General features: G+C 55.1%; 1 protein-coding gene across 21 annotated transcripts in view; it reads left to right on the forward strand.

Moving 5' to 3' along the window:
• MYO18A (myosin XVIIIA) overlaps nt 1-24,868 on the forward strand; it is a 92,819-nt gene that overhangs the window by 28,540 nt on the left and 39,411 nt on the right. For 4 of the 21 annotated variants that reach the window (XM_088802028.1, XM_088802030.1, XM_088802033.1 and 1 more), the window contains exons 3-15: nt 14,872-14,949; nt 16,234-16,377; nt 18,331-18,418; nt 18,618-18,724; nt 18,841-19,017; nt 19,373-19,586; nt 19,714-19,856; nt 20,441-20,541; nt 21,343-21,406; nt 21,632-21,776; nt 22,117-22,137; nt 24,193-24,366; nt 24,577-24,667. In XM_088802028.1, the coding sequence (XP_088658154.1) occupies nt 14,872-14,949; nt 16,234-16,377; nt 18,331-18,418; nt 18,618-18,724; nt 18,841-19,017; nt 19,373-19,586; nt 19,714-19,856; nt 20,441-20,541; nt 21,343-21,406; nt 21,632-21,776; nt 22,117-22,137; nt 24,193-24,366; nt 24,577-24,667 (1,547 nt within the window). Of the gene's footprint in view, nt 1-2,389; nt 2,507-7,489; nt 7,632-9,941; nt 10,004-12,385; nt 13,100-14,871; nt 14,950-16,233; nt 16,378-18,330; nt 18,419-18,617; nt 18,725-18,840; nt 19,018-19,372; nt 19,587-19,713; nt 19,857-20,440; nt 20,542-21,342; nt 21,407-21,631; nt 21,777-22,116; nt 22,138-23,605; nt 23,618-24,192; nt 24,367-24,576; nt 24,668-24,868 lie in introns of those variants that run through there. The other 17 variants (XM_074319871.2, XM_074319886.2, XM_074319872.2 and 14 more) reach the window with 14 other exon arrangements.

The following is a 24,868-nucleotide window of genomic DNA, read 5'->3' on the forward strand; positions in this document are numbered from 1 at the left end:
CTCAAGAGGGAAAGCTCAGAGTTTGAGACGTTTGAGAGGAGTTCAGAGTGTTTTCCTTAAGAGAGTCAATGAAATGTTTGTTATTTTTATGATTGTAAATAGCAATACAATTTAGAAAAATACTTAACAGAGAAAAGATATTGTCCCTAAAAGGGGTCGGCTTCAGTTACCTGTGATTTTGCTTATTGATGCCTCATTTGCCTGTCTAATGATCACAGATAGATACTAATCAGTTAAAACTTCCTGAAAACTTACCTGCTGGATACGGTTCTTAGAGCTTTGCAAGTACTAATCCATTTAACCCCTGCAATGACCCTACTTGGCAGACACAATATTATTTCCCCCATTGTACAGGTGAAGAAATTGAGGTACAGGGTTAAGCTGTATAGTTTACTGGATGGAAGAGCCAAGGTTGAACCAGGCAGTGGTACTCCATGAATGAGTCCTTTAAAGCAGTGGTTCTCAGAATCACCTAGACGCCTGGTTAAAACAAAGATGCTGGCCCCGTGTCCAGAGTTTCTGATTCAGTGGGTCTGGAGAGGGGCCCTAGAATTTTCATTTCTGGTAAGTTCCTGGGTGACGCTGACACTGCAGGTGTGGGGACCCCACTTTGAGAACCAAAGCCCATTCACTCACTGAGCTTTCACCAATGTCAAATTAACTGTGTAAGAGTCAGTGCAGCATAACCCTCATTTTACAGATGAGGGACATTTCAGTCATCTGCCCACGGCCACACAGCTAAGTTATTCATTCATTCATTCATTCATTCATTCACGGACTCACTCATTGATGGAACAGATGGGCACCTCAGCACTAGGCCTTATGCTGGCCTTCTAGTCGAGCCTTGGCTGTATGTAAGAATCACCTTAGGAGGCTTCAAAATATCCCAGGGCCCAGACCACCCTCCCAGACCAATTAAATCAGTAAGGGGTGGGGGACCTAGGCATCAGTATTTTTAAAGTCCAGGGGACTTTAAATTTTCAGTGTGCAGCCGAGGTTGGCACCATTGTGTCAAGAAAGCACCCGTAACACAGAATGGACCCCAGAAGGGGCAGAGCATCTCTCCGGGAAGACACACCACTCCCTAGAAAGCAGAGATGCGAGCCCAGTATCCGAATGGCCGTGTGTAGCTGTGCTTGTAGTGAGTGGTAGGTGGGAGGCAGAGCTGGGCTTTTATCCTCTCAGGCAGCGTTTAACAACCTTTTCACAGGACCCCTGTTTACAGGACTCACTGGACTCGCAGGACTGGCCTGGGTAAGAGGCCTGGGGTCTCTAGTCACCCTGGTTAGGAGACAGCTCTGCTCCAGGGCTTCCTAGCACTACCCCCACGCCACCCTTTAAAATTTTTTTTTTTTTTCCTGTAGAGGAAGAGGCAGGCAGTGATTGTTTCTTTTTTTCTGCAGAGCTGACAGCTTCAAAAGGCCTGTCTTTTGGCTCCTCACCTGCTCCCACCTCCCATTTCAGCCTCTCGGGCATCCCTAGCCCAGCTCTGGGCATCCTGTGGTGCTAACTGGACAGCTGTGCCATGGTGTCTCTTCATGAGGAGCCCTGGCTTTTTACAGACAGCCCTTCCTCATTGGCCTGACACCCACAATTTCCTGTGTCTTCAAAGCCAAGGCCCACCCTCCCCCCCCCACCTACCCCACCCTCCTCTGTGCCTGCGCAGTCACTGGCTGTGTGGGGAGAGAACTGTATACACGGAGTACAGCTGATTCCATGCATGTGCCCAGTGTGTGTGTTACCGCGAGGCAGCAACAGTGGGCCTCAGACTGAAGGTGCGGGTCTCCCCTCCTGCTGTGGGGCTGTTACTCGGCACCGTGGGCTCTGCATGTTGTATTGGATGTGACGCTAGTGGTTGTCTTGGCCTCTGCCGCAGTAATTAGATGATGGCTGGGGTGACCCTGTGATTTGTGTGTTCTCAAGAACACTGTGCTGTGATTGAGTGTTCGTGTGTGTGAGAGAGAAAGAGAAAGAGAGAGAGAGAGAGAGAGAGAGAGAGAGAGAGAGAGAGAGAGAGAGAGAGAGAGAGAGAAAATGCCTACGTGAACGTATTGTGCTTGTCTCAATCCTGGCCTGTGGGGCCGGGGGCTGCAGGTCTCAAATTCCTCTGCTATTTTTAGGGGCCATATCAGCTCAGCTGTCGGAGCTTGGGTGTGTGTCAGTAGGAAAGTGCCACCCTCCCTGTCCCTTGCCCCTAACCCTCCAACCCCGCCTGCCTCACTCCCATGCCCTTACTCTGAGAGCCTTCTCTTCCCCTTCCCAGCTGTAACCCCCTCTCGGTATCACCCTTTTTCTCCTGGCACCATACCTGGTACCCGCAGTTCTCCAGGCCACTCACTCTCTCCAACTGGCTCAGGCCCGGGCTGGGCAGCTCCCGACGGGAGGGGCCTGAGGAGAGGGAGGGGAACAGGGGCGGGGCTGCAGCCGGTGCTATTTTGAGCTGCTAGCGGAGCAGCATCGGAGAAGCGACTCCTTGCTCTGGGCTGCTCCCGGCCAGGCCATGCGGGTGAGTGTCCCTCTGACTCCCACCCTGGAAGTCCCAGGCTCCTCGTGCTGTTTCCTCATTTAAGAAAGGAGGAGCCTATTTGTTGTTAACCCAGATGTGGCTGAAGTAGGTGGCGGAGGGGGGGGGGGGGGGGAAGAGGGAGGCCTGGGGCTCTTCTCTGAGCCTCTTGGTGGGGAGGGAAATACCCAGCTCTGGCAGCCTCCCAACTCCTCTGAAATGAGGGGCCAGGCCTCCTGGGGCTGACTCAGGACTTCGGGAGCTTCCAAGTGGGCACCCTCTCCTAAACCTCAGTGTCCTAGGACTGCATCAGCCTCCCCACAGGCTGTTACACACCTTCCCCACGCACCATTAGTGCTTAAGGCCTTCATTCCTTGGAATGCTATTTTCTTCCAGAACCCAGAACCCCAGCACTTCCCAGGCCTTTGGAAGTCTTGTCCATGCTTTGTGTGGCCAGGATAGCCCTCTATCCCCTCTTCCTCCTGGTAGACGAGAGAGGGTTTTGAGAGGGGTGGTCCTTGGAGGTATCAGGGACTCCTCTTTCACTGTCCCCAAGAGTGGACTCAGCACCATTTCCTCCATTTCTGTGGCTCAGACACTTGGAAGGGGCACAAGATGGCATTTCAGGGATGCCCCGACTGACTTCTGTAGTCTGTCTCTTTTTTAGCAGAGATTACTCCAGAGGAGTAAGTTCCTTAAAAAAGCAAGTGAGGAGAGACATAGCTGCCTCCCAGTCTGTTCCGTTTCCCCCATTGCCACCCTCCTGGCCACCAAGGGTAAGCTTTTCACTTGTGTCAGCAGCTGGCAGAGTGGATGGGCTGGCCTGGTGTGGAGGTGTATCAAGAGACTGAGATGGGCTCGGGAGCATTTGTATCTCTCTGTGCCCAAGGACTGCCCCCACCCCACCCACAAAGCTGGCACCAGGGTCAAGGTTTGTGGGCACGCTGGGGGTGGGGCCAGAGAGATTTCTCACCCTGAGAAGTGCAAGCTTCCTGGTCTGGCTGACTCCCCACCCCGCCGCACCCTGGGGCCCTAGGCCGCCAGCACCAGGTTGCACATTCAGGGCCATGATGGCCGGGCAGATGGCAAAGTACCCTGTAGAGGGACAGTGAGTGTGTCCCCAGGGTAGGGAGGCCTCCAGCAGGTCTGGCCGTTAGAGGAGGAAGCCGGAGCCCTTTGCAACTGTGACAGCAGCAGGAAGCCATTCCAGTGTACCTGCTTCCTCTGCGCTGGCAGGGCTGGTGGCAGTGGCAGTGACTGCAGACTCTGGGCTGTTTTCTGTTCCACCTTGGGGTGGGGGAGGGTGTTCCCTGGAGGCTGGACCAAAGGGGCCAGGGTATCCCTGCCAGGCTCCTGTCGCCTTCCTCTGCCTGGCAGCGTGGCCTTCAGGCCACTCCCTGCAGAGCCGCTGCTCCTCTCAAGCAGCTCCGTGTGAAGCTTGTTTGGGGTATAGGTGGAGGGGCAGGTCATCTATAGAAACCGTCCTTTCTACCCAAGCTGTCGTTCTGGCAGGTGATGTCATGGAAGGGCAACAGTGCAAGTGAACCGGAAGGTGGGGGCAGGGCCTGCTTCATCCCTTAAAGTGAGCCTTGGAGCTTCTTGCTGGAGGGCAGACCTGGGTGTGAGTCCCAAAGTGCCACTTGCTGCTGTGAGGCCTTGGGCAAGTCATTACTGAGCCTCTTTTTGTTCATGTGTAAAGTAAGAATCATACTAGTATCTACTCCAGAGGGATGTTGTGGGGATGAAATGAGATGATACATGTAACAGGCTAAGCACTTAGTACATGCTCAATACGGGTGACTGTTATTCCTTTTGTTACTGTTATTTCTTCCCTGCACCTTCCTCCTCCCCTCACCCCAATCCTTACATAAGTTGGTGCTAGGTTAGGACTGGCAGGGAGAGGGTCTCCTAGGGCTCACCCTGCACCTCAGAATGGGAAAGGAGACAGAAGAGAATGCCAGGCCTCTTTCTCCTCCAAATGAGAGAAGCCCCGAGTGTTGGCAGAGGGGAGATGTGCCGTGACCCTTGGGCACAGGCAACGGGATCTTTTCTAGGCACTCTCTGTCTCAGGGCACCTGCTGCCCTTGGGAGCTCACAGTCTGTGGGCCTTGACGCCTTTGTCCAGGCTGGGCATTCCATGCCTGAGGAGTGCCTGGTGGGTGGGATGATTCTCCTGGGAGCATTTGTGCCCCCAATCCTTCCTGTGAGGGGCTCAGAGGATTGTAAATTAAGGGTGGGTGGTCCTTGCTGGTGATGCAAAGGGTAAAACCCAGCTTGGCCCAGCCCCCTGAGTGTTGGAAGCCTTCTGAGGCTGAGTGTAGATGGGTCCCTCAGCACGTTTCTTAGATTTCTTCTCTTCAAGAAACAAATGCTTTTAGCTGTTATCTCCTCTGCATTTTCTTTTTTTATTGACTATTTAGCCATCTTTACAATAGAAATAAACAGTAAGTAGCAAATATATAACAATATAAATTCCAAGTGTCTCTATTATATCCAATTCACACAGTTTACAGGACTATTAATGATCAGTTTGTGTACGATTTAGATTCTAGTTTTTTTGATTGATGTTATTTTAGGTGGAGTTTTCCATTTGGTTACACTGTCCACATATTTGTTAGTTTAAATGGCAACATGACAGTGCATTATATCGAAATACCATAATTCTAGGCATTTGGGTTGCTTCCAATTTGGGGCTGTTATATAGAGTGTATCTTTAAAAGTCTTTGCAGGGGTTTGTAGGTTTGTTTGTTTTTTTCTTTCTCTTTTTTCCTTTAAGTCAGCTCATTGCATATACATTCCTGAGGACGGGATGGCCAGGCCAGAAGATGATGCATTTTGTGGCTATTGTGTCTCCACAAAGAGCTACTAAGCAATTACAGAGTGACCCTGCCCTCCCCTCAACCCCATGGCACTGAGTTTACTATCTATTTATTGTTACCAAATTTAGAGATATACCTCCCTTGTTTTTCCCACATCCCTGGGAATCGGGATGGGCAAGTGTTATTCTCCATAGTTCAGAGCTGAAGGAAGAGACCAGACGGGAATAAGAGGTTTGCACAAAGAACCCCCATTGCAGCAATACCATGCAACAAGCATTTATTAAGTGCCCACGGTCTGATGAGTAAATGAGAGTCCTGCCTGTGAGGAAATCAGAGTCGAGGGAATGTTATAGACACAAAAACAGCTCACCACGATCCATCCTGGTTGTGTATCCCAGTGCGGCCACTTACCAGCTGGGGGGCCCCTCGGTAAGCTACCTCACCCTCTCCATGTCCTTAGCTAGAAAGTGAGTTGCTGTGAGGATTCACTAGAGACAGTAGGAAGTGCCTACCACTGTGCCTGGCTCAGAGTAAGTGTTCCGTGAGCATTCGTTTCTCTTCCCTTCTTCCTCAAGGGAAGAGGCCAGAGTGCCAGATAGGGAGGAGGTGGCCAGAGCCTCCGCAAGTGGCGGGATCATGGTGGGGTCTCCCACTGCAAGTCTATAAACTCAGTTGGGGCATGTTGGACCCTAGTAAATACCCCACTATCAATCTGTGCTTTGACTTGACCTAGAGCTCCTGAACCTTGACACTGATGCAGAATATTAGTCAGAGTTCCCAACTAAGAGATGACTCCGCCCCTCTGACCCTGCCCTTAAGGGAGCAGCAGCACAGGCTTTGCCGTCAGAGCGACCTGCGTTCAAATCCCAGCTCCACCACTTAGCAGCTTTGTGACTTAATCTCTTTCTAAGTCTTTTTCCTCATCGGTCCAATGGGAATAACAATAATTCCCATGTCATGAGGCCATTGTAAGATTTATACTCGAAAATGAATGCTAAACACTTTTACAGGGCCCATATTATTGACGGTGTTCCCTAGTCAGTAATTAATATTGTTGGAAATGGCTGAACTACCTAGAGAGGGTACAGGTCTGCAAGAGAGGTCTTGGCTCCCAAGCACCCTTGCTCCGGAAAAAATCATGCGTCCCCAGCTCTGGGGCTGACTGCAGTGGAGACATGGCCACCATCTTTGAGACTGAGTCCCTTACCTATTCTATACTGGATAAAGATGGGTTATTCTTAATCCTAAACAAATCTTAGTTAAAATCCAGTGATATGGAAGAGAGAAGAACTCTCCAGGCAATTCTGCACAAAAGCCACAGATAGAATTTCCTCTGGGGAGAGCCCCACATTTGTGTTCAGAAGGAACAGCTGATGCAGGGAAACGGCCCGCGTGTGAGTGGTGTCCTTTCAGCCTGGGGCGGATGGGCTCCTCCCTGGACAGCAGGAAAACCGGAGCAGGAGATCAAGGGACCAATGAATTCATTAAACAAACACACTTCAAGTCTGCAGCATATGAACAGGATCATAAAATAGAAAAGTCAACAAAGGAAATTAAAAATAACTCATTAAAAACAAAAGAAAATTCTTTGCATTTTTCGCTGTTAATTCATTGTAAGCAATCATAAGAATGAACCAGTTCTTACACGCCACTGAATTAATTGAACGGCTTCTTTGGATGAAGTCTCTCCTTGGGCTGCGGTACCTTCTGCCTGTTGATTTTCTACAGGCTCAGCTCTGGTTTCTAACCCAGAGATGGGGTGGCTTTAAGTTCTCCAAGCCTCTGGCCTCTGGTAGGTAATGATGTGTTGCAGGTAGAAGGCAGTTGTTGGGGTCCTGGAGCTTCTTCCTTAGTCCCATCCCAGGTCACAGGCCCAGAACTTTGATTCCCAGAATTAAGGGCTGGAGTACCTCTTCCCCACCCAGACTCCAAGGGTGCCAGTTTTAGAAAGGACGTCAGCCATTGTCTCGACTCGAGTCCTTCAGAGGCACACAGAGGTGGAGGGGCTTATTCAAGGGCACACAGCTTTCCAAGGGCAGGAAGTTCTACGTCCTGTACCCCACCTTGCCTTCTCTTTCCTCTGATGTTTTATTCCTTACCTCTTTTCTGACCTTTTGAGCTTTGTAACCCCCTCTGCTCCATCCCTTCTTTCCCCTGTTGCCCACAGTGTTGGTCCCGGCAGGTCCTGGCCTTTAGGAAGACTCCGAGTCCCCGAGAGACCTACCCGTCCCCGTTTCTTCTCTGACCCAAGGTGCAGGCTACTTTCGGCGCCATGGCCTTTTCATCAAGGTTCGCCTTCTGGGAGCAAAAGGAAAGTTGGATTTCAAAATCTTCATGCTTTTCCTATGTGCTTGGCATGGTGTGTGCAGGCAGGAGACTGGCTTGTCAGACAGGGAGCTTTGGAAGCTAGAGATGGACTGGGGCATGTGTGTGTGTGTCTTTGGGGGCTGGGGAGAATGACCAGGGGGCCAGTGATGTCACTCTTCTGTCTGGCAGGGCCCCTGTGCCCAGTCATGCTCCTCCCCTGAGCTCCACCTCCAGTAAGCTGAGCTGCCTTTTGTCCCACTGGTACCCCTCTACGTTAACCCTTGCCACCCTTCTGCTGCTCTGACTCACCCCTGGGAATGTGGGCTGCTGTGGAGGGGCTGCTGGGAATGGCTTAATCTGAGGCTTCAGGACTGAGTCTGGGGGCTGTGGAGGGTAGAAGAAGGAACCAGGCCTTCTGGCTGTCTGGGTCCAGAGGGTGATTCAGGCTGCAGACCTGGGCGTGCCTTTGTGCTGTGCACAGTTCCCAGCTGGGCGATGACCTACAACAGCCTGGGCCCTTTGGGTGGGGGAGGGGGTAGTGAGTCAGCCTCAGGCTAAATCCAGAGCTGAGCTCAGAGCTGGGCCTAGTATCCCAGACATTTGTGGGGACAGCCAGTGTTTCCCTAATGCCTCACCACTTGGATAAGACGCTTGGGGTCCCAAGCTCGAACCACTGGAGGGGGTACAGATTTGGAACTGGTGACGGACGCGGAGTGGACTTGGAATCTGGGACTTCCCTGTGCCTGAGCTAACAGCACTGCGTGCAGTAATGAGTGTGTCTGTGTGGTTTGTGAGCACTTGCCACCCCTCTAACCTGTGTGCCCGGGAGCTAATGCATGGTGTGGTCCCTGGGGGTGGGGTGGGTGAGGGATGGGCATCGGTGGGAGGCAGCAGGCGTTGACCTAGACTCGGCCACTCTTCTTCATTCCCTCTCCTCCAGCCCCTCCCTTCCCTTTCTCTGCTCCAATCCCAATTTCTAAAGTAGTAGAGTCCACTCTGATCAAGAATGGCTATTTTCCTACTGTTTGTGGCAGTGTGAACTAACTTTGAAGCTTGAACCCGTTGAAAATAGTTCTGTGGGCATGATGCAGCTTAAACACTGCAGCGGCCATCATACTGGTCAGTGACCCAAACCCTGCTAATTAGAGCTCCAAATTCCCCATGGACGCTGGTTACAAATGGAGAGTCCCCCCAGGTGGATAATTAACATGACTCTAAGGATCTTTTCCCTCAGGAATCAAGGACTGCTTGCTGCGCTCCTACCGAATTGTGCCTGGAAAGAAATGCAGGCTGAGGGTGAGGGTGGTTTTCTACAGTCCTAAGTGACTGAGTAAAGAAGTGAAATGAAATCCAGTAGGACTGCCTGAGCTTTTGGAGAGAGATATGCTAGTGAAGAGGAGAGGAGAAGGCCCTCCCGGACCTGAGGCCTGGCCCCTCTGGGTCTGTTCTGAGCCAGTCTCTGAACTGAAAGAACCTTCAGAGCGTCCATATTATCTGTCCTTTTTTCAGATGCATTATATCTGCCTTTGGCCCCTGACTCTGCTCTTCCCCTCTGACTCAGGCCAGCAGCTCCTGGGCTGAGCACAAACCCCTGGCCAGAGCAGCCAGAGCTCAGGCCCTTTCCTCCATAGCCCGCCCCTAACCTTGGGGTTCCCTCCCTCAGATGCATGGTTGGCAGTTTTGTGGGTCTGAGGTTGGGAAGATATCTGGCCTCCTGAATCCCTGTCTCTGCCCCACTTCCTGCTTCCAGCCAGAGCTAAGCCATCTGGTTGGGAAGGCACTTGGGCTCTGTGCTGGGGAAAATCTTACAGAGACTTGGAAGCAAGCCAGAACCAGCCTGAGGGGGCCACCTACACCGAGTTCTGCTGGCCCCCACATTGGGGTTATTCCCTCTCCTCAGCCACTAGGCAGGGGGCTCTTGTTCAGAGCACTTCTTGTCTGAGCTAGGAATGGCTCTTGGAGTTTAGCCTGAGGTGAATTAGCTGACTCTTTCCATGCACCCTGTCACCAAGGCATGAGGTCACTCTCATGGGTGGACCTCGTTAGACAGCCCCAGTGGGCCACGTGGCTGGTCACTGAGGCCAAGGATACATGGCTTTTGTCCCCCACAGAGGCTTTTCATTCTTGAAGTTGTCACTGGACAGTTGTGACCCCAGAATAGTATCTCTGTTTCCCAGGATAGCCCCAGTACTTCTGAACACTCAGTAGCTCTGCCCCTCAGGGAGAGAGCCCTCTTGGATGCTTGCCTGCTGCACTTTTAGTGCTGGGTCCCCCAACCCTGTCCTGCCAGTGACTTCTTTGTCTGCTCCCTCAGGTGAAAGAGGAGGTCAAAACTGCACTGAAGCCTGGCCCTCCTGGCAAGGAGGAAGGGGTTGTAAGTGCTTCTCTGAGACCTCTGTGTGTGGGTGTGCTTGCCACAGCCTAGCCTGGGAGGCAGCTCCTCGGAGCAGGCTGGCACCGCAGGGTGGCTGGAGGGAATGGCAGTAAAGGGGCAGGAAGTGCGGCCTGCGTGATGCTAATCTGGGGTGTATGAAAGAGATGGAAAAGCCAAGGCACTTGGGGGACCTCCCCCTGAGCTCCCCCACCCCCTTTAGTTCCTACCTTTAGTTCTGGTTTCCTGAACTTTTAGGGCTGGAGAGGCTTGGGTGGGCAGACACTTAGATGGGGAGCACCAATTGAGAGCTCAGCTGTTGGGACTTTTCGTCCTCCTCTGGGTGGCACCAGACAACGGCAGAGAGGAATTTCACTGCAGCTGCTGCTGTCTCTTCCCAGGACCCTGTCAGCTGCTTGGTACGGGTGACCTGGGGGCAGGGTCCAGCTGCCCAGTGCCCCTAGGTACCCCCGACCCAAGTCATCCTGCCTTGGGATAGAGACCCAGAATAAAGCTGGACTCTTTCAAGGCAAGAGAAAGGAGATAGTTTCAGAAGAGGCAGGTCTAGAGATGTGTAGTTAGGAGAGGGCTGCTGTTGGCACAGGGGGTGGGAGTGCCCTGGGCCCTGGGCCCTGGAGCAGAGCTGGATCACAAAACAGATTCATACTTCATTACCCCAGATGGTGCCTGTCCCAGCCCTCCACCCCCACTTCCTTGGGTAGAGATTTGATTAGCCAGGCATTGTGGCTTCCACCTGACCTGTAAACAGTCCTACAAGGCTGGCCTGTGATTTCAAAAGGATACGTTTGAGATATGGGCCGGAGGGGCCTCGGAGTTTTGTGAAAACGACGTGTAAGGTGCTTAGAAGACTGCCTGGCACGTCATCAGCACTGTGTAAGTGTAGCAGTTAGCCATCATCCTCATCATTGCCACTGCCACTGCCATTGTCATCATCATCTGCGGTTAGAGGAGCAGGAGGAAAGCCAGAAGAGGGAGGGCGGGGAGGAGGACCCAGCAGCCAGGGCCATCAGCCAGTTCCGCAGTGCCCTGGCGTGCCGTTGAGCACGCTTGGCCCAAGAAGTTGAAGAAGAGCACCTTAAAGCCCTCCCCTCCCCACCCCTGCAGCAGGTCTTCCATGTAGCTGGGGCCTGAGCTGAGGCCGTTTGGCTCAGCTTGGCTCAGGACGTGGGGCAAGCTCTCCACGTGGCAGCCAGAGGTCAGCCTTCTCTGTGAGCATCTTCCTGCATCCAAGCAGAGATAACAGCTGGCCCCTCACAGTACCCAGGTGTACCCTAGAACCAAGGTCATTGTTTTGAGGAACGAGGGCTCAAGCACAGCTCGTTGGAGACGGGGCTTTGCCTGACCAGCAAGGAGCCACTAGGTTGACCTTTCTCCTCCCCTAGGCAATGTGGCTGGCTTTGCAGGAAGCTCTGCCCCACCACTAGCCAGACTGGCCCTCCCAGTGGCTCCCTTGGGGTCACAGACAGTTATCGCCAGTGTTGGGGGAAAGGTAGGTATACCAGGCTGAGAGGCTGGCTGAGCTAAGGCCCTAGCTCTAGGGCAGAGTGGAGCTATGGTTGCTTGAGTACTTAACCCTTTGTGGGCCACAGCTGCCTCCTCTTCCTCCCATCATTCCACACACACACACTCTGGGAGCTCGGAGGTCTCCAGCCCTTGAGAGTTTTGAAGGAGGAAAACTGTAAAGAGACTGGCAGAAAGCAGGCTGAGGTGGAAGTTTCCTGGGCCAGCACTGGGTTCCTACAGTCCTTGAGAATGTGGGTGGAGAGTAGACAGTGGCCGCAGAGCAGAGGAGCAGAGAGGGAGGAGACTTGGCATATCTCGGGGCCAGGAATTGTTCCCTAACCATCGTTCTCATCAGGATGAGCAGGCTCTGGGTCTGACTGCCCAGAAAATCGGGTGATAGAAGGGACCACAAAGGCAGGAAACCCCGGAGTGAGGCCTAGGATGGAGGATAGGAATTGGTTTTGTGACCTCTCCATGCTCCATCTCTGCTATGTTTGGGCTGTGAGGGAGTGGGCCTGGACTGGGGCTTGCTTGCTGCCCTGATGGAAAGCCAGTACCTCTGGGCGCCTCTTGAGCCTCTGGGCACTGCTGGCATCTCACAGCTCCATGCTAAGCCTGGGGATAGACAGCAGGTGACAGCAGAACCTGCTGGTGCTTTGTGGGGGAGAGAAGCCACGCTCTAAGATGCAGTCGTCCTGTCTGGATGATGGAAAGCCTCTCGGAGCTATGTGTTGTTTGGTGCATGAATGGAAGGCCTGTTCCAGGGCTAGGCGTGAGGTTGCAGCTGTTACTTCCCCTGCATGGGGTGGGCCTGAACGCAGGGGCTGATGCTAATGTCTACCTGTATCTGTGTGACTGTAGCTAGAGGGCAGCTCAAAGGACGGCAGTGGCCCATCTAGGAGTCCTCAGCCTCCCACCAGCCCTGTACCCACAGACACTTCTCAGAGAACCAAGAGCCCTGCACCCACACTCGCCATGAATGGCCTGGAGGCTGCCTCAGCAGAAGGCCCGAGCGAGGAGGCCCCTGGCCTGTCCCGGAAGAGAGTGGCGAATGCAGTGAGGAAGGTGGTGAGCAGGGTGCTGCCTGGAGAGGAGCCTGGGAGCTCCAAGGAGACTCTGAGCCGAGGGGTCAAATCCTCTGAGCACCCAGCTCGAGGCAAGAAGGTAGAAAAAGCAGCCCCCGGTCCCAAGCCACCCCCTCCTCCGCCTCCTCCTCCCCCTGCTCCACCGATGCCTGAAGCAAAGAAGGAGGCCACCAAGGATGAGCTCTCCATGGGCCTCAGGAGCCTGATGTCTCGGGGCAGGGGCAAGGACCACAAGCCCCGCAGCAGGCAGTCTCCTGGGAAGGGGGAGAAGGCCTCCAGCCAGGAGCCAGGCTCCTCAGGGAAGCCAGGCTCCCCAGAGGCGGTGAACTCCACAGGCAAGCCAGGCTCCCCCGCCAAGCCTGGAAGCCCAGAGAAGCAGTGTCCCCCGGCCCCACCGGAAGAGCTGGCTGACCCAGGCTCCGCTGGCCCGAAGGCAAACCTCACTGGATTACAGCAATCCAAGTCACCAGCCCCTGACGTGCAGCAGGAGGTACCCGAGTGTGTCACTAACCTCCCATGCCCCTCGCCACCCTCACTTGAGGGCCAGGCCCCCTCACAACCGTCTTCCCCAAGTCTCCTTTACAGCCCCGCATGACTGAGAGGCTAGGCCCAGGCCACTGCCGATGGCAGGATTGCATGGCTCTCCCAGACTGAATGCCTGAGCCCATGGTGGCCTGGGCTTGGGGATGAGACCTGCTAACCAGCATGCTGCTGTTCTGTGGGGTCGGGGCCTGGTCCCCAGCTACGTGAGGTCAGCTTGAGGCTCCAGACCCCAAGTCAAGGACCAGAGTCTTAGCAGATCCATGCGAGGGTGGAAAGACAAAACGTGTGAAGGCGAGCAGCGTCCATATCCCAGCCACTCACCCCCTGTGCCATCTCAGCAAGGTTCCATCTCTGAGCCTTCCTCTGTCAAGGGGGGACAACACAGGTCTATTGTCCCTTCTCTAAAGCCCTTGGGGCCAGAAATATTTTGGAAATGAGTCATTGCTGTATTTGGGGATACCGTACAGTGTGTACATCATGAGCAGCAACCCATAACCAAATGCATTCGTATTTCCACAACGAAACCTATAGAATGTTCATGCTGCAGAGAGAGAGACTATAAATGGGTCTTGCCACCACAATAGTTAAGAATCTTTTGTTCTAGGGGGCTTTTTGGATTTTGGAATTGTAAATAAGGGAGACACCTGCTGTGAAGGATAGCAGTGATTCTGGTGATAAATGCCCCCCCCCCCGCCCCTACAGTCCCTGGTGTGGTGGGCTTGGTACCTTCTTCAGGCCTGGCCAGCGGTCCCCTCCGGCTGTAGGACTTTTGCGGAGCCCTGTGCCTGGGTGACTAATGGGCACAGTGGTCCCCCTTTGGATCTGGGGCCTGTCTATCCACAAAGTGCCCTCTGGATGGGACAGGAGGCCGAGAGGCAGAGGGGAGGACCAAGGATGACCAGTCCGGCCCCTTCCCTTGGAAGGTGATGCCTGCTTGGCTGGTCCTTGAGTTGGGGACAATTCTCTTCAAGCTTTCCCATTTCGTAGACCCTTCTGAGGCCTCATAGGGTGTGTGTAGGGCGGGGGTGCATCGAGTTTCACCACTGCTTCTCTGTGCTCTTGCATGTTCCTTCTGGCTGGAAGGTGAGGGGCAGGGCACAGCCTAAAGGCCTGTCCTGTTTCCTAGCCCTAGAGACCCTCCTGGGATTCCTAAGGCCCAGAGTCCGCCTTGCTCCCATGCCATTCTTCTTGGGCTTTACAGAACCTAAAGAGGAGAAGGCCGCAGCTTTCCCTACCCCTCCTGGCCCACTCTGAATCAGGGAAGTGACCTTCTGGCACACAGGACTTGGCAGGGCCATTTTGGCCTCAGGGGCAGGGCATAAGGCAAACCATCAGTCCCTGAGAGAACCTCCAAGGGAGAGGCCAGCCACCGTCCCGCTAGCTCCTTGTCCCTCCATCTCTCACCAGGGTGGAGTTGGGGGGCCGAGAAGAGACACCTGTCACCTGCGCTGATGGCAGGGGCCAAGAGTGTGTTGGAGAACCAGGATCATCTTGGTGCTGACGTGGTTAGGACAGTGGGGAGAAATCACCCCAGAACTCCCAGGCACCTCGTCTTTCTTTTCTTATCTGATAGTTTGAAAACTCAAATTGGTGCCTGGCTTGCCTCCTTGACCCTACTTCACTTACCCGTGGGTCCTAGCGGCTTCCTGGGCTAGAAGCTTGGTGTGCTGTGCCCCCACTGCTTCCTGGGACCAGGACTAACAGTGGTTTAACCTCTAGGCGGGAGCTGCCTCTGAGGTCCGGCTGACCCCCGCGGAGGAGGCCCAGCAACGCCTTGAGAGGATCTTCACAGCTTCTGTAATGTTCCCTCTTGTGTGTGGTTCCCCATCCCTGGCGCTCCTCTTTCCTGAGGCGGGCAGTCCGCCTGTGTGTGTGTCTGTGTGGATAGGAGCACCTGCCTGTGAAAGAATGCTCCATGGTGGCCTGGGTGCCCTTACAATGGTCTTCCCACTTCAAGAAAGGAAAGAAGGGCTCTGTGAAGGATCTGAGTGCAGTGAGACCTGCTTCTACAGGGAGCCCAGAGCTCTGTGCCTGTGGGAGGGTCCCCTCTTGGCTGGGTGCCAGCCCCCTTCTCTGGCCTGTTCTCTTGCCTTGGAGGATATGTCTTGGTGCCAGGGTCTGGTGGGTGTTGAGCCAGGGAGCTGACACTGCCCTTTTCGACGCCCTGGCTCTCCAGACGCAGGTGGGGCCTGGTAACAACTTGTCCATTTCTAACAGCAAGGTTCAAGGCTTGGGTGACTCCCCTTTCTTTCCAGAACTGCCTTGAAGTGACCTGACAGACACAGAGAGATCAGGGCTAACCGTAGGGTCTGCCCACTGAGCGTTGGTACTTGGGCAGTTGGCATGTGGTCCCGGATGTGGTGATGCCCCCCCCCCCCCGCCATGGGGTAGTGTGCCTGCCTGGGAGTGGGGCAGGACTGCCGTGGGGGTTTGAGGAAGGCGTCCTAGACTCGGGACTGCTGGTGGTCTTATTCTGTGAGAGGTTTAGGGATGACATAACTGAAGGGCAGCCCTTGGCGGGGGGCGTGGTACCCTTGGGTGTGTGTTTAGAGGCCAGGCACAGCCCTGGCTGGGGTCTGATGGCTGCAGGGGAGCTAGGCTGGAAAATATCCTGGAGATAAGGCAAAGGGCTCGGGGGGCCGGGGGGGGGCAGGTGTTTGGTGTGGTGAGGTGGCCTGGCCTGGTAGCCCACAGAAGAGGAGGCTAATTCCGAATGGCCAGCCCAGGAGAGAGTGTGGCCAGGAAGAGTGGCCCACTCCTGCCCAGGCCACAGGGAATGACTTACCAGAGCAACTTCTCTCTCTCTCTCTCTCTGAGAAGTGTGATGGTAACAAGTGTCCCTTCACCAAGCTAGGCCTCTCCTTCCTGGTCTGGCCTGTCCTTGACTGGGTACAATTCACCCGCCCAGGCCAGCAACCCCCCCTCCTGGTTGCTAAGTGACCCCCACCTCCATCCTGTACCTCAGGCAGCCTGAGCCTGCCCCCCTACTTGGCCCAGGGTGCTTGCTGACGGGGACATGCCCGTCGTCTACTTGTGTTCATGCCTCTTCTTTTCTCTCTCTTATTTGCTTGCTGCTGGTAGCTGGACCCTGAGGCCGCCTCTCCTGCCCACAGCCAGGTAGGGTGCTCCTGCCCGCCTCAGGAGCCCTCCACTTCTCCTGGTGACAACCTGCCCCCCCTGGCCTGTACCTGGGCTGGCGTCTGTGCTCGGGCCTCGTGTTGGAGTGTAAGGCCTCTTTTGCCATCCGGCCCCCGCCCAGTATCTGGGGAGGGCCTCTGGGGAGTCAGTGCCAGGAGTCTGAGATGGGACAGCTCTGTGTCAGGCCCTTGGGGAATGTCTAGACTGAGTGTCACCACTGGAGCTCAGTCTCTGTGGCACATGGTTCTTAGCTACTGGAGCCCAAGGGCCTGGCCAGAGTTTTAGTTTCTAGGTATTTCAATTCTGCTCACTCTGGGTAGAGAAAGCTGAAAAGGCTGAATTCCTACCACCCCACTCCTACCACCCTTCCGGCTCAAGCATGAAGATGCGGCGTTCTCTGTCTCCACCTGCTGGCCAATGTGGGAAACCCACCTTCGGATTAGTTCTGAAGGAGTTATATAGTCCATGACTTCATGCATCAGTCTCCAAATACCTGATCCATAGACTGTGCCCATTTAAGAGGAAGGTTTCATCTGTTTTGCGTGATTTTTTAAAAAAGAAAAACACATAATTTTGTTTTATAAAGTTACACTTCTTCAAATATAAAGAACTAACCTTTTTAAAAAAATGTTTTCACTTAACAATTTAAAATATTGATGTCCCCCCCATAGCGATCCTCCTATTTGAAGGGTAATTTCATTGGTCATGATTGCCAGAGTCTGGGGGCCGCTGGTGTAGTCCAATCGTCTCACTGTGTAGCTGGGGAGGGCAATCAGCAAGAGGGAGACAGTTCTCTACAAGCGGAGTCCAACTTGGAAGTAGAACCCTGAGCTCTCTTTCAGCTCTAAGAAATGTGGCAAAGAAAACGCTTCCTCTTCTTGTATTTTCTTGTCCTTTGTGACCCCTCACCGGGGTCAGTATCCCAAAGCAGTGTATACGCCCCAGGTCTCCTGAGGGTGGGGGACTCTAGGAGACTAACTGTATCCTCAGAAAGTGGGGGTGGGTAGGGCCAGCCTAATGGCTGCTCCATGCTGTGGGTGGGTGCCCTTCCCCCCACCGGGGCCACTGGGTGAGCCTGCTGCCCTTTCATTTACACACAAGAAAAGGAGCTCGATGGGCCTGTCTCCTGTTTGCCCAGCTCCCTCGGGCACCATTTCTGCTCAGCTCAAATCTTCTCAGGGGACGCCAGGTTTGGCACCCTCACATGCGGACAGCCTATGAATGCTGACCGGTGACTCCTAACCCCTCTGTACTCATTCCGGTGCCCATCTGTGTGGCGTGCAAGTCTCTTCCTGTGTTTGGCAGAGCAGTGCTGCCCTCCCCACGCCCCTCATACCTTCGGCCATGCTCCTTCTTGTCCTTATATGGCCTTAGCATGTCCACAGAGGTCTGTGCACCTGCCACCTTCCGAGGAGGCGTGGAGGAGGAGCAGGGAGGCTGGCCCGTGCCTCTGGGCACCGCCTCCCCCTACCCCAGTAGACCATCCTCTGGAGAGGAAGGCCAGGCCGGGGCTAGGACTCAGGCCCCACTTTGCATTTTGCCCTGCAAAGTCCTCGGTAGACAGTCTGTCCTTGGGTATTAAGGAAACGCCCTTCCCCAGCTTGATGACGGAGGGCCTGTCAGGATGGGGGAGAAGCTGGGCCTTAAAGGTCGCAGTAGCTGTGGCCCAGGGTGAGAGGTGTGGGCTCAGGATACTAATACAGGCTTCGCAGGGAGGTGGGGGAGAGGGCAGCAGAAAGTAGAATCTGCTGATGTGCTTTTCCTGGGCACATGCTCTCCGTGTCCCTTTCCTTCCAGACGCTCAAGGTTGGCATGGTCTTGTGCTCAGGGCTCCTCGGGGCTACCACTACCTCCTGGCCTCCCCACCTGTTTTGTCTGAAACCTCAGATGTCCCCTGTTCTGTGTCTGCCACCCACTGTCCCCCTTGCCCAGTGGCTCATCTGGAAGCTCTTCCCCTCACGCGTCCCCTCCCTCCTGCTGTCCTCGTCTCTGTGTTCCAGAACAGGGTCTGACTATTGATTCTTCCCCTCCCTCTGATAGGTGAAGACGGAAGAGCAGATTGCAGCCGAGGAGGCCTGGCATGAGACAGAAAAGGTGTGGCTGGTCCATAGGGACGGCTTCTCACTGGGTGAGTCTGGGGAGGCCCCAGGGCAGATGCCTGGGCCTCCCAGGTTTCAGGGCTGCTGTGCCTTCTGGGTCTGCTGAGGGCTGGGTGGTGAGCTAGGAGAGGCTGGTGACACAGTGGGGAGGAGGCAGGACATGATGGGCCCAAAGGTGGTGGCAAAGCCTTCCCAGGCCCATGTCTGACTGCCTGCCCCACTCTGCAGCCAGTCAGCTCAAATCCCAGGAGCTCAGCTTGCCCGAGGGGAAGGTGCGCGTGAAGCTAGACCATGACGGAACCATCCTGGATGTGGACGAGGATGACATAGAGAAGGTTGGCAGAAGGCTGGTAGAGGGCACTGGAGGTGGGCTGGGCAGGGCAGGCCTGTCCCCTGGCAGTGCAGACAGGTTCTGCTTCTTCAGTGCCCTCCTGTCTGTCCTGTCACACAGGCGAATGCTCCCTCCTGCGACCGCCTAGAAGATCTGGCCTCGCTGGTGTACCTCAGTGAGTCCAGCGTCCTGCACACGCTGCGCCAGCGCTATGGTGCTAGCCTGCCGCACACGTATGCTGGCCCCAGTCTGCTCATCGTCAGCCCCCGCGGGGCTCCTGCCGTGTACTCCGAGAAGGTGTGATGTCCCTTAGGCTACCATGTTGCCTCATGGACCCACCCACCAATGACCTACCCCACCTTTTCGGGCTCTGCCCCTTCCCCTTGGCATCCCACTTGGCCCCTGTCCACTCTCACAGTTGGTCTTGGGAAGTGGAGTCATTTCAAGGGGTGAGGACAAAAGGCCCTTCCCAACCTCTACCAGAGGCTGGGACTTGGCTGGTATCTGCATTTCCATGCATGGCCTTAGTCTCAGAATCCCTCTGCTACCCCGGAGTGAAAGGCCCAGAAACATGTGGCGCTTGGGGGTGAAGGGTATCTGAGTGGGACCAGCTAAGAGCCTACCCCTTCCTCCCATCCCTCTCCTGCCCAAGGTGATGCACATGTTCAAGGGGTGTCGGCGGGAAGACATGGCACCCCACATCTACGCCGTGGCCCAGACCGCATACAGGGCAATGCTGATGAGCCGTCAGGACCAGTCCATCGTCCTCCTGGGCAGTAGTGGCAGTGGCAAGACCACCAGCTGCCAGCATCTGGTGCAATACCTGGCCACCATCGCAGGCACCAGCGGGAACAAGGTGTTTTCTGGTGAGGCAGAGACAACTGAGAAACTGAGAATGGGCTTGGGAGGGTGGAGTGGGGGTGGAGGCCCCTCCGAGGTGCCTGCTTTTTTCTCCCTGGCTTTCCTGATGGCCCCTGGGCCTGTCTTCTGCAGTGGAGAAGTGGCAGGCCCTGTACACCCTCCTGGAAGCCTTTGGGAACAGCCCCACCGTCATGAACAGCAGTGCCACCCGCTTCTCCCAGATCCTCTCCCTAGACTTTGACCAAGCTGGCCAGGTGGCCTCAGCGTCCATTCAGGTGAGGGGACACTCAGGGTAGAAGGAGATTGACCACCTGATTTCATGCCCTAAAAATCAGGCTTTCTCTTGGGCCTAATTTACCTGGGATTCTGCCCCAACCAAAAGGACCTGGCACTGGCTGCTCTGCCTGAGTCTTTACCAGTCTGCCCCCATGCCTCCTGCCCTGGGGAGAGTGTGGCTCAGCTTCCTGCCCACCAAGCTCCGGCCCTGGGCTCGGGCTCCTTTCAGGCAGTTATCACCAAGGGAGGACTGGGCTGGTCAGTAGAGTAAGGCCCAGCTGAGGCCGACTCCCTTCCTTGCTAAACGAAACCTGTCCTCACCACACGTGTCCAGCTTCTCCCGAAGGCTGTGCTTGGGGACTAGGCAGGGCGGCAGGGTCCCTCTAGGAGCTGGGCCTGTCTTCTTCCCCGTGGCTCTGCTTTCTGCCTGGGTTTACCCCTGAGGTGATCTGGCCTCTGGTTGAGCACCTGGAGAATAACAGGCAGCTGCTTGTTCCCGTGGGCCCGGTTTTTTCTGGTGAGGGCGGGAGACGCTTGACCTGGCACGACCTTCTTTTGCCCATATCCTCCATGCTGTGCACAGACGATGCTTCTGGAGAAGCTGCGCGTGGCTCGACGCCCAGCCAGTGAGGCCACATTCAATGTCTTCTACTACCTGCTAGCCTGTGGGGATGGCACCCTCAGGTGAGATGGGGACAGAGGGAACAGGGAGGGTGCTTTGAACTCCCGCCTCTTGAAAGCCACTTGATTGCATCCTGTACTGTTTGTTTATTGTGTGCCCGCTCCATGCTGGGCTCTGAGCTGGGTGCTGAGGATGGCGAGATGAAGGAGCCCCGAGCACAGGGCTCTGGCTATGTGTGAGGGGCACAGTTGATGCTTCCGTGTTCCCAGGGCCTAGCTAGGATCTCTGCTACCCACAAAGGCAGGGCTGGAGAAGAAAGCACACTGAGATACAGGTGGTCAGGGACTTGCCCGCAATTGCACAGTCAGTATGGGGCTGAGATGGTGTTTGAGCCCACACTGGGGCCAAAAGCCCAGCCAGTTTTCAGTGCCCTCCAAGCTGCCTTCCCTGCCCCTATGTTAGCTCTTCTGCCAGGCTCTTCCCTTTAGACCTGCTGTCTGTGTTCACTGAGAAAAGGATAAATGAGCGAGCAGCCCCAGGGCATTATCCTCTTTAGCTCTTTTTATAACTGAGGGCACGGTCGCCGTCCTGGCTGGACTCACCCTTCAGGCAGATTCTCTGCTCCAGGGGTCTGACTGGGCACTCACCAGGGCATCTCTGGTGACCTCTCTTAGGGAGGCTGATGCTCTGACCATGCATCCCGGCCAATTAAGAAAGGCAGTAGCAGCTGGCCTGACAGTAGGGCGTGATGGGCAGACAGAACTCAGAGTCTGGAAGCTGAGTTTGTCTGCCTCCACCCTGAGAGGGAGATGGCCTTGGCATAGGAACCAAGCACTGTGCTGATGCCTCATTTGTACCCCTAGGACAGAGCTCCACCTGAACCACTTGGCAGAGAACAATGTGTTCGGCATTGTGCCATTGGCCAAGGTGAGGGCCCTATGGGGACTGGGTTGGCAGCCCTGGGCCTTGGGGGTAGGAGAAGCCTCAAATGCCTGGAGTGCCCGAATGGGAATAGCAGGCGCCCCGCTCCAGCTGGGCAGCTCTACCCTAGCCTTTGCCCTCCCTGAGGGTCCAGCAGCATGGGGGTATGCCAGGGGTGGGGGAGATACCCCCTCTGAGATCCGATGCCAATGTGCCCGTCTGACCCTGCAGCCTGAGGAGAAGCAGAAGGCAACTCAGCAGTTCAGTAAGCTACAGACAGCCATGAAGGTGCTGGGCATCTCTCCCGATGAACAGAAAGCCTGCTGGTTCATCCTGGCCGCCATCTACCACCTGGGGGCTGCAGGAGCCACCAAAGGTAACCTGCAGTGAGTCCCAACAGCCTGGCTTGTTGCCCGGGAGACCTTGTGGGGACCTTCCCACTCCCAGTTTGTCCTCACCAAGCACAGACTCATCTGTTATCAGACACCCCTCTTTTGCTGTGCCGCTTCCCAGGCCCCCACATCAGAGCAGAAGGCTCCCAACACTCAGAGAAGCATCTCTGCCAATGATGGCCTGTGGCCTGGTCTTAAATGTCAGTGACTGGGAGCACTGTGGAAGCAGGGGTTTGGGGGCTTGGAGGGTGAGGGGAAAGAGAAGGGCCCCAACTCAGAGCAGTCCGCCTGGAATAACTCTCCTTCTTGTTCCCTTCCTGACAGAGGCCCCCGAGGAGCAAGCCGGTAACTGACCTTGGCTCCTCCCTGGGGTGTAGGGGCCACCTGGCCCCGTCTTGGTGCTTGCCCTGGGCTCTTTCTGTGGGTTGGGCTTGTTCTATCATAGAGGACTGGCCTGGGAGAAGCCCCAGGGTTGAGGGTGGAGAGGGCACCTGGAGATGTGGGGCTTCTCGGAGTCCCCCAAATAGCTGCTTCTACCTGTTTTGCATCCAGATCTGGGAATCTCTCAGAATGCCCTCCGTGGGGCTTAGGTAGGATAGGGTGGGCTTACTTCCTGGGGCTTCCTGAGGCCAGTTTTCCCCGAGTGTTCCCTTCTCTCCACTGGTTTGGTAGCAGGTGTCTCTTCCTCTTGCACGTCAGGGTGGAGGCCACTAGGGGGCAGCAGGCACCGTGGTAACGAATGGGCTGCAGCTTGGGCACTTGTGCTTGCTTGGAGGCTTGTGAATGGCTAGGGCTTAGTCTGCCTTGAAAGAGCTCTGCTGCCTTCCTCTGAGAGTACATTGATGGGTGGGGGCTCTGAGCACCTCTTCACCCCTTTCTCCTCAGTTTAGAGAAAGCGGTGCTGTCTCTGAACGGCACCTGGGGCTTTGAGGGGATGTGAAGGGCCCCAGGCTGCTCAGCAGGAGTGAGGGGGGAGCGCATGGAGGAAGGGGGGGGGGAGCATGGAGGAACAGGCATCTGGGTGTTAGCTTCTTATGATCCCAGCAGGTGGCATACCTACCAGAAAGGAGGCAGGCTCTGAGTTGTCGCCAGACTGTGTGGGCAGGCACGTGTGTGGGCGTGTGGCTATGTCTTGAGGAAGTGCTTTCATTCTGAGGAGATGACAATCCCAGGTTTCTTATACAGTGGCACCTCGGTTTTCGAACATCTCCGTTGATGAACATTTCGGTTTACGAACGCCGTAAATTTTGTGGATCTATGGTATCATTAGATAGCAAAATTCATGCTAAATTTGCAGTTTTAGGGGTTGGTTTTAAAGGTCTGGAATGGATTAATCCATTTCGCATTACTTTCTATGGGGAAACCGCCCCTCGGTTTTCGAACGTTTCAGAACTCGAGCGGTCTTCCGGAACAGATGAAGTTAGAAAACCGATGTACCACTGTAACCCTACTCAGTGCTGACTTCAGGTGGAGAGCTCTGGATATGTCAGCACTTGGACCTTGTTGAGTAGGGTCTGTTACCTCCTCAGAGCTTCCAGTATTTTCCAGGGTGTGTGTGTGTTAGAGCGTCTTTGTAAGTCTTTCTGTGTGTACGTGTCAGTGTGATTACATTCATAAACATACTCCTTTGAGATTGTAAGTGTGTGTGTTTGTGTTTCTGAATCTGAATATGGTTGTGTTTTCCCGCCTGCTCATTCTCACAAACCCCCACCCTCCACGGTCCCTTCCCGTGGGCCTGGCGGGCTCAGTTGATGACTATTTGCTAACATGCTGTTTTTCTTTGCATGCTGCATGCTGGTCCTTTGCCTTACAGAAGCTGCTGAAGGTAAAACCTTGTTCCTTGTTAGCTTTCCCTAATTACTGTGATTAGACACATGTCGGCTGAGGCCCGTCTGCCTGCGTGGGCTGCTCCCTTTCCTCTGAGGCTTTTTCATATCCCCACTGTTGGGCCACGGGTGGGTGTTTGTGTCCTCCCCTGGCACATGCCTAGAGGTAAAGGGAGGGTCCTAATGCGTTCATGGAAGAGGAAGGCACCGTACTCTCTCATGGTACGTCCCCCACGGCACAGGTGGTTCTCATGCTCATCACAGGTGGGCTGGCTCATCCTCTCACTGTATTTCCCCAAGTCGGATGTTCACAGCTCACTGGCTGCCCCCTGGTGGTGGCAGTGTGGAGTTATCTCCTCTTCTAGGATCTGCTCATTCTCTCTACCCCCGAGGGACACAGCTGCTGGCTGCCCTTGTTTTGCCTGAAGCCCTCTGGTGTCATCATGGCTGGTTTTTCCTCTGGAAGATGCCAACTCCCCAGTCCTATGGGAACGGGGAGCCAAAGGGCACAGTGGTCATCAAATGGCCTAAAGAGGAAGACCCAAGATGCCAGATCCTTTTTTCTACCCCATAGCTGGGCGCAAGCAGTTTGCTCGCCACGAGTGGGCCCAGAAAGCCGCATATCTGTTGGGATGCAGCCTGGAGGAGCTCTCCTCAGCCATCTTCAAGCACCAACACAAGGGTGGTACCCTGCAGCGTTCTACCTCTTTTCGCCAGGGCCCCGAGGAGAGCCTGGGAGATGGCACAGGTACCCTGAGCCCCTTGGCTGGCAGGTGTGATTGGGAGGCCTCATCCAGGGCTCTCTGCTGCCTCTGCCATGGGGAGACTGCTGGGGTGGATAGAGCTTCCATCAGGGGGAAAGGCCCGGCCCCCAACCCCCTGCTGACTTGGCCCTGGGAGTATACCCAGGTGGGAATCCCAGGGAGCAGGAGCTAGAGCTGATCCTCTTGCCCCATAGGCCTCAAACTGAGTGCACTGGAGTGTTTAGAGGGCATGGCGTCTGGCCTCTACAGCGAGCTCTTCACCCTTCTCGTCTCTCTGGTGAATAGGTGAGTGCCAGGCAAGAAGGCCTAGGAGCTCTCTGGTTTCTGCCTTGACAGAGGTGGAGTTGATGATGCCTTTGTGCTTGTGGGATTGCTGAGGCAGAGCCATCCTCCACCACCAGAGGGCTCTCTGTCCTTTAGGCCAAGAGAGGCACCTCCTCCCCACCAGGGTCCTGGGCTCCCGCACAGGGATGGATGCTTGGCTTG

This window comes from Rhinolophus sinicus, chromosome 12, assembly GCF_057876585.1.
Source record: "Rhinolophus sinicus isolate RSI-liver-muscle chromosome 12, RSI-T2T, whole genome shotgun sequence".
Lineage (NCBI taxonomy): Eukaryota > Metazoa > Chordata > Mammalia > Chiroptera > Rhinolophidae > Rhinolophus > Rhinolophus sinicus.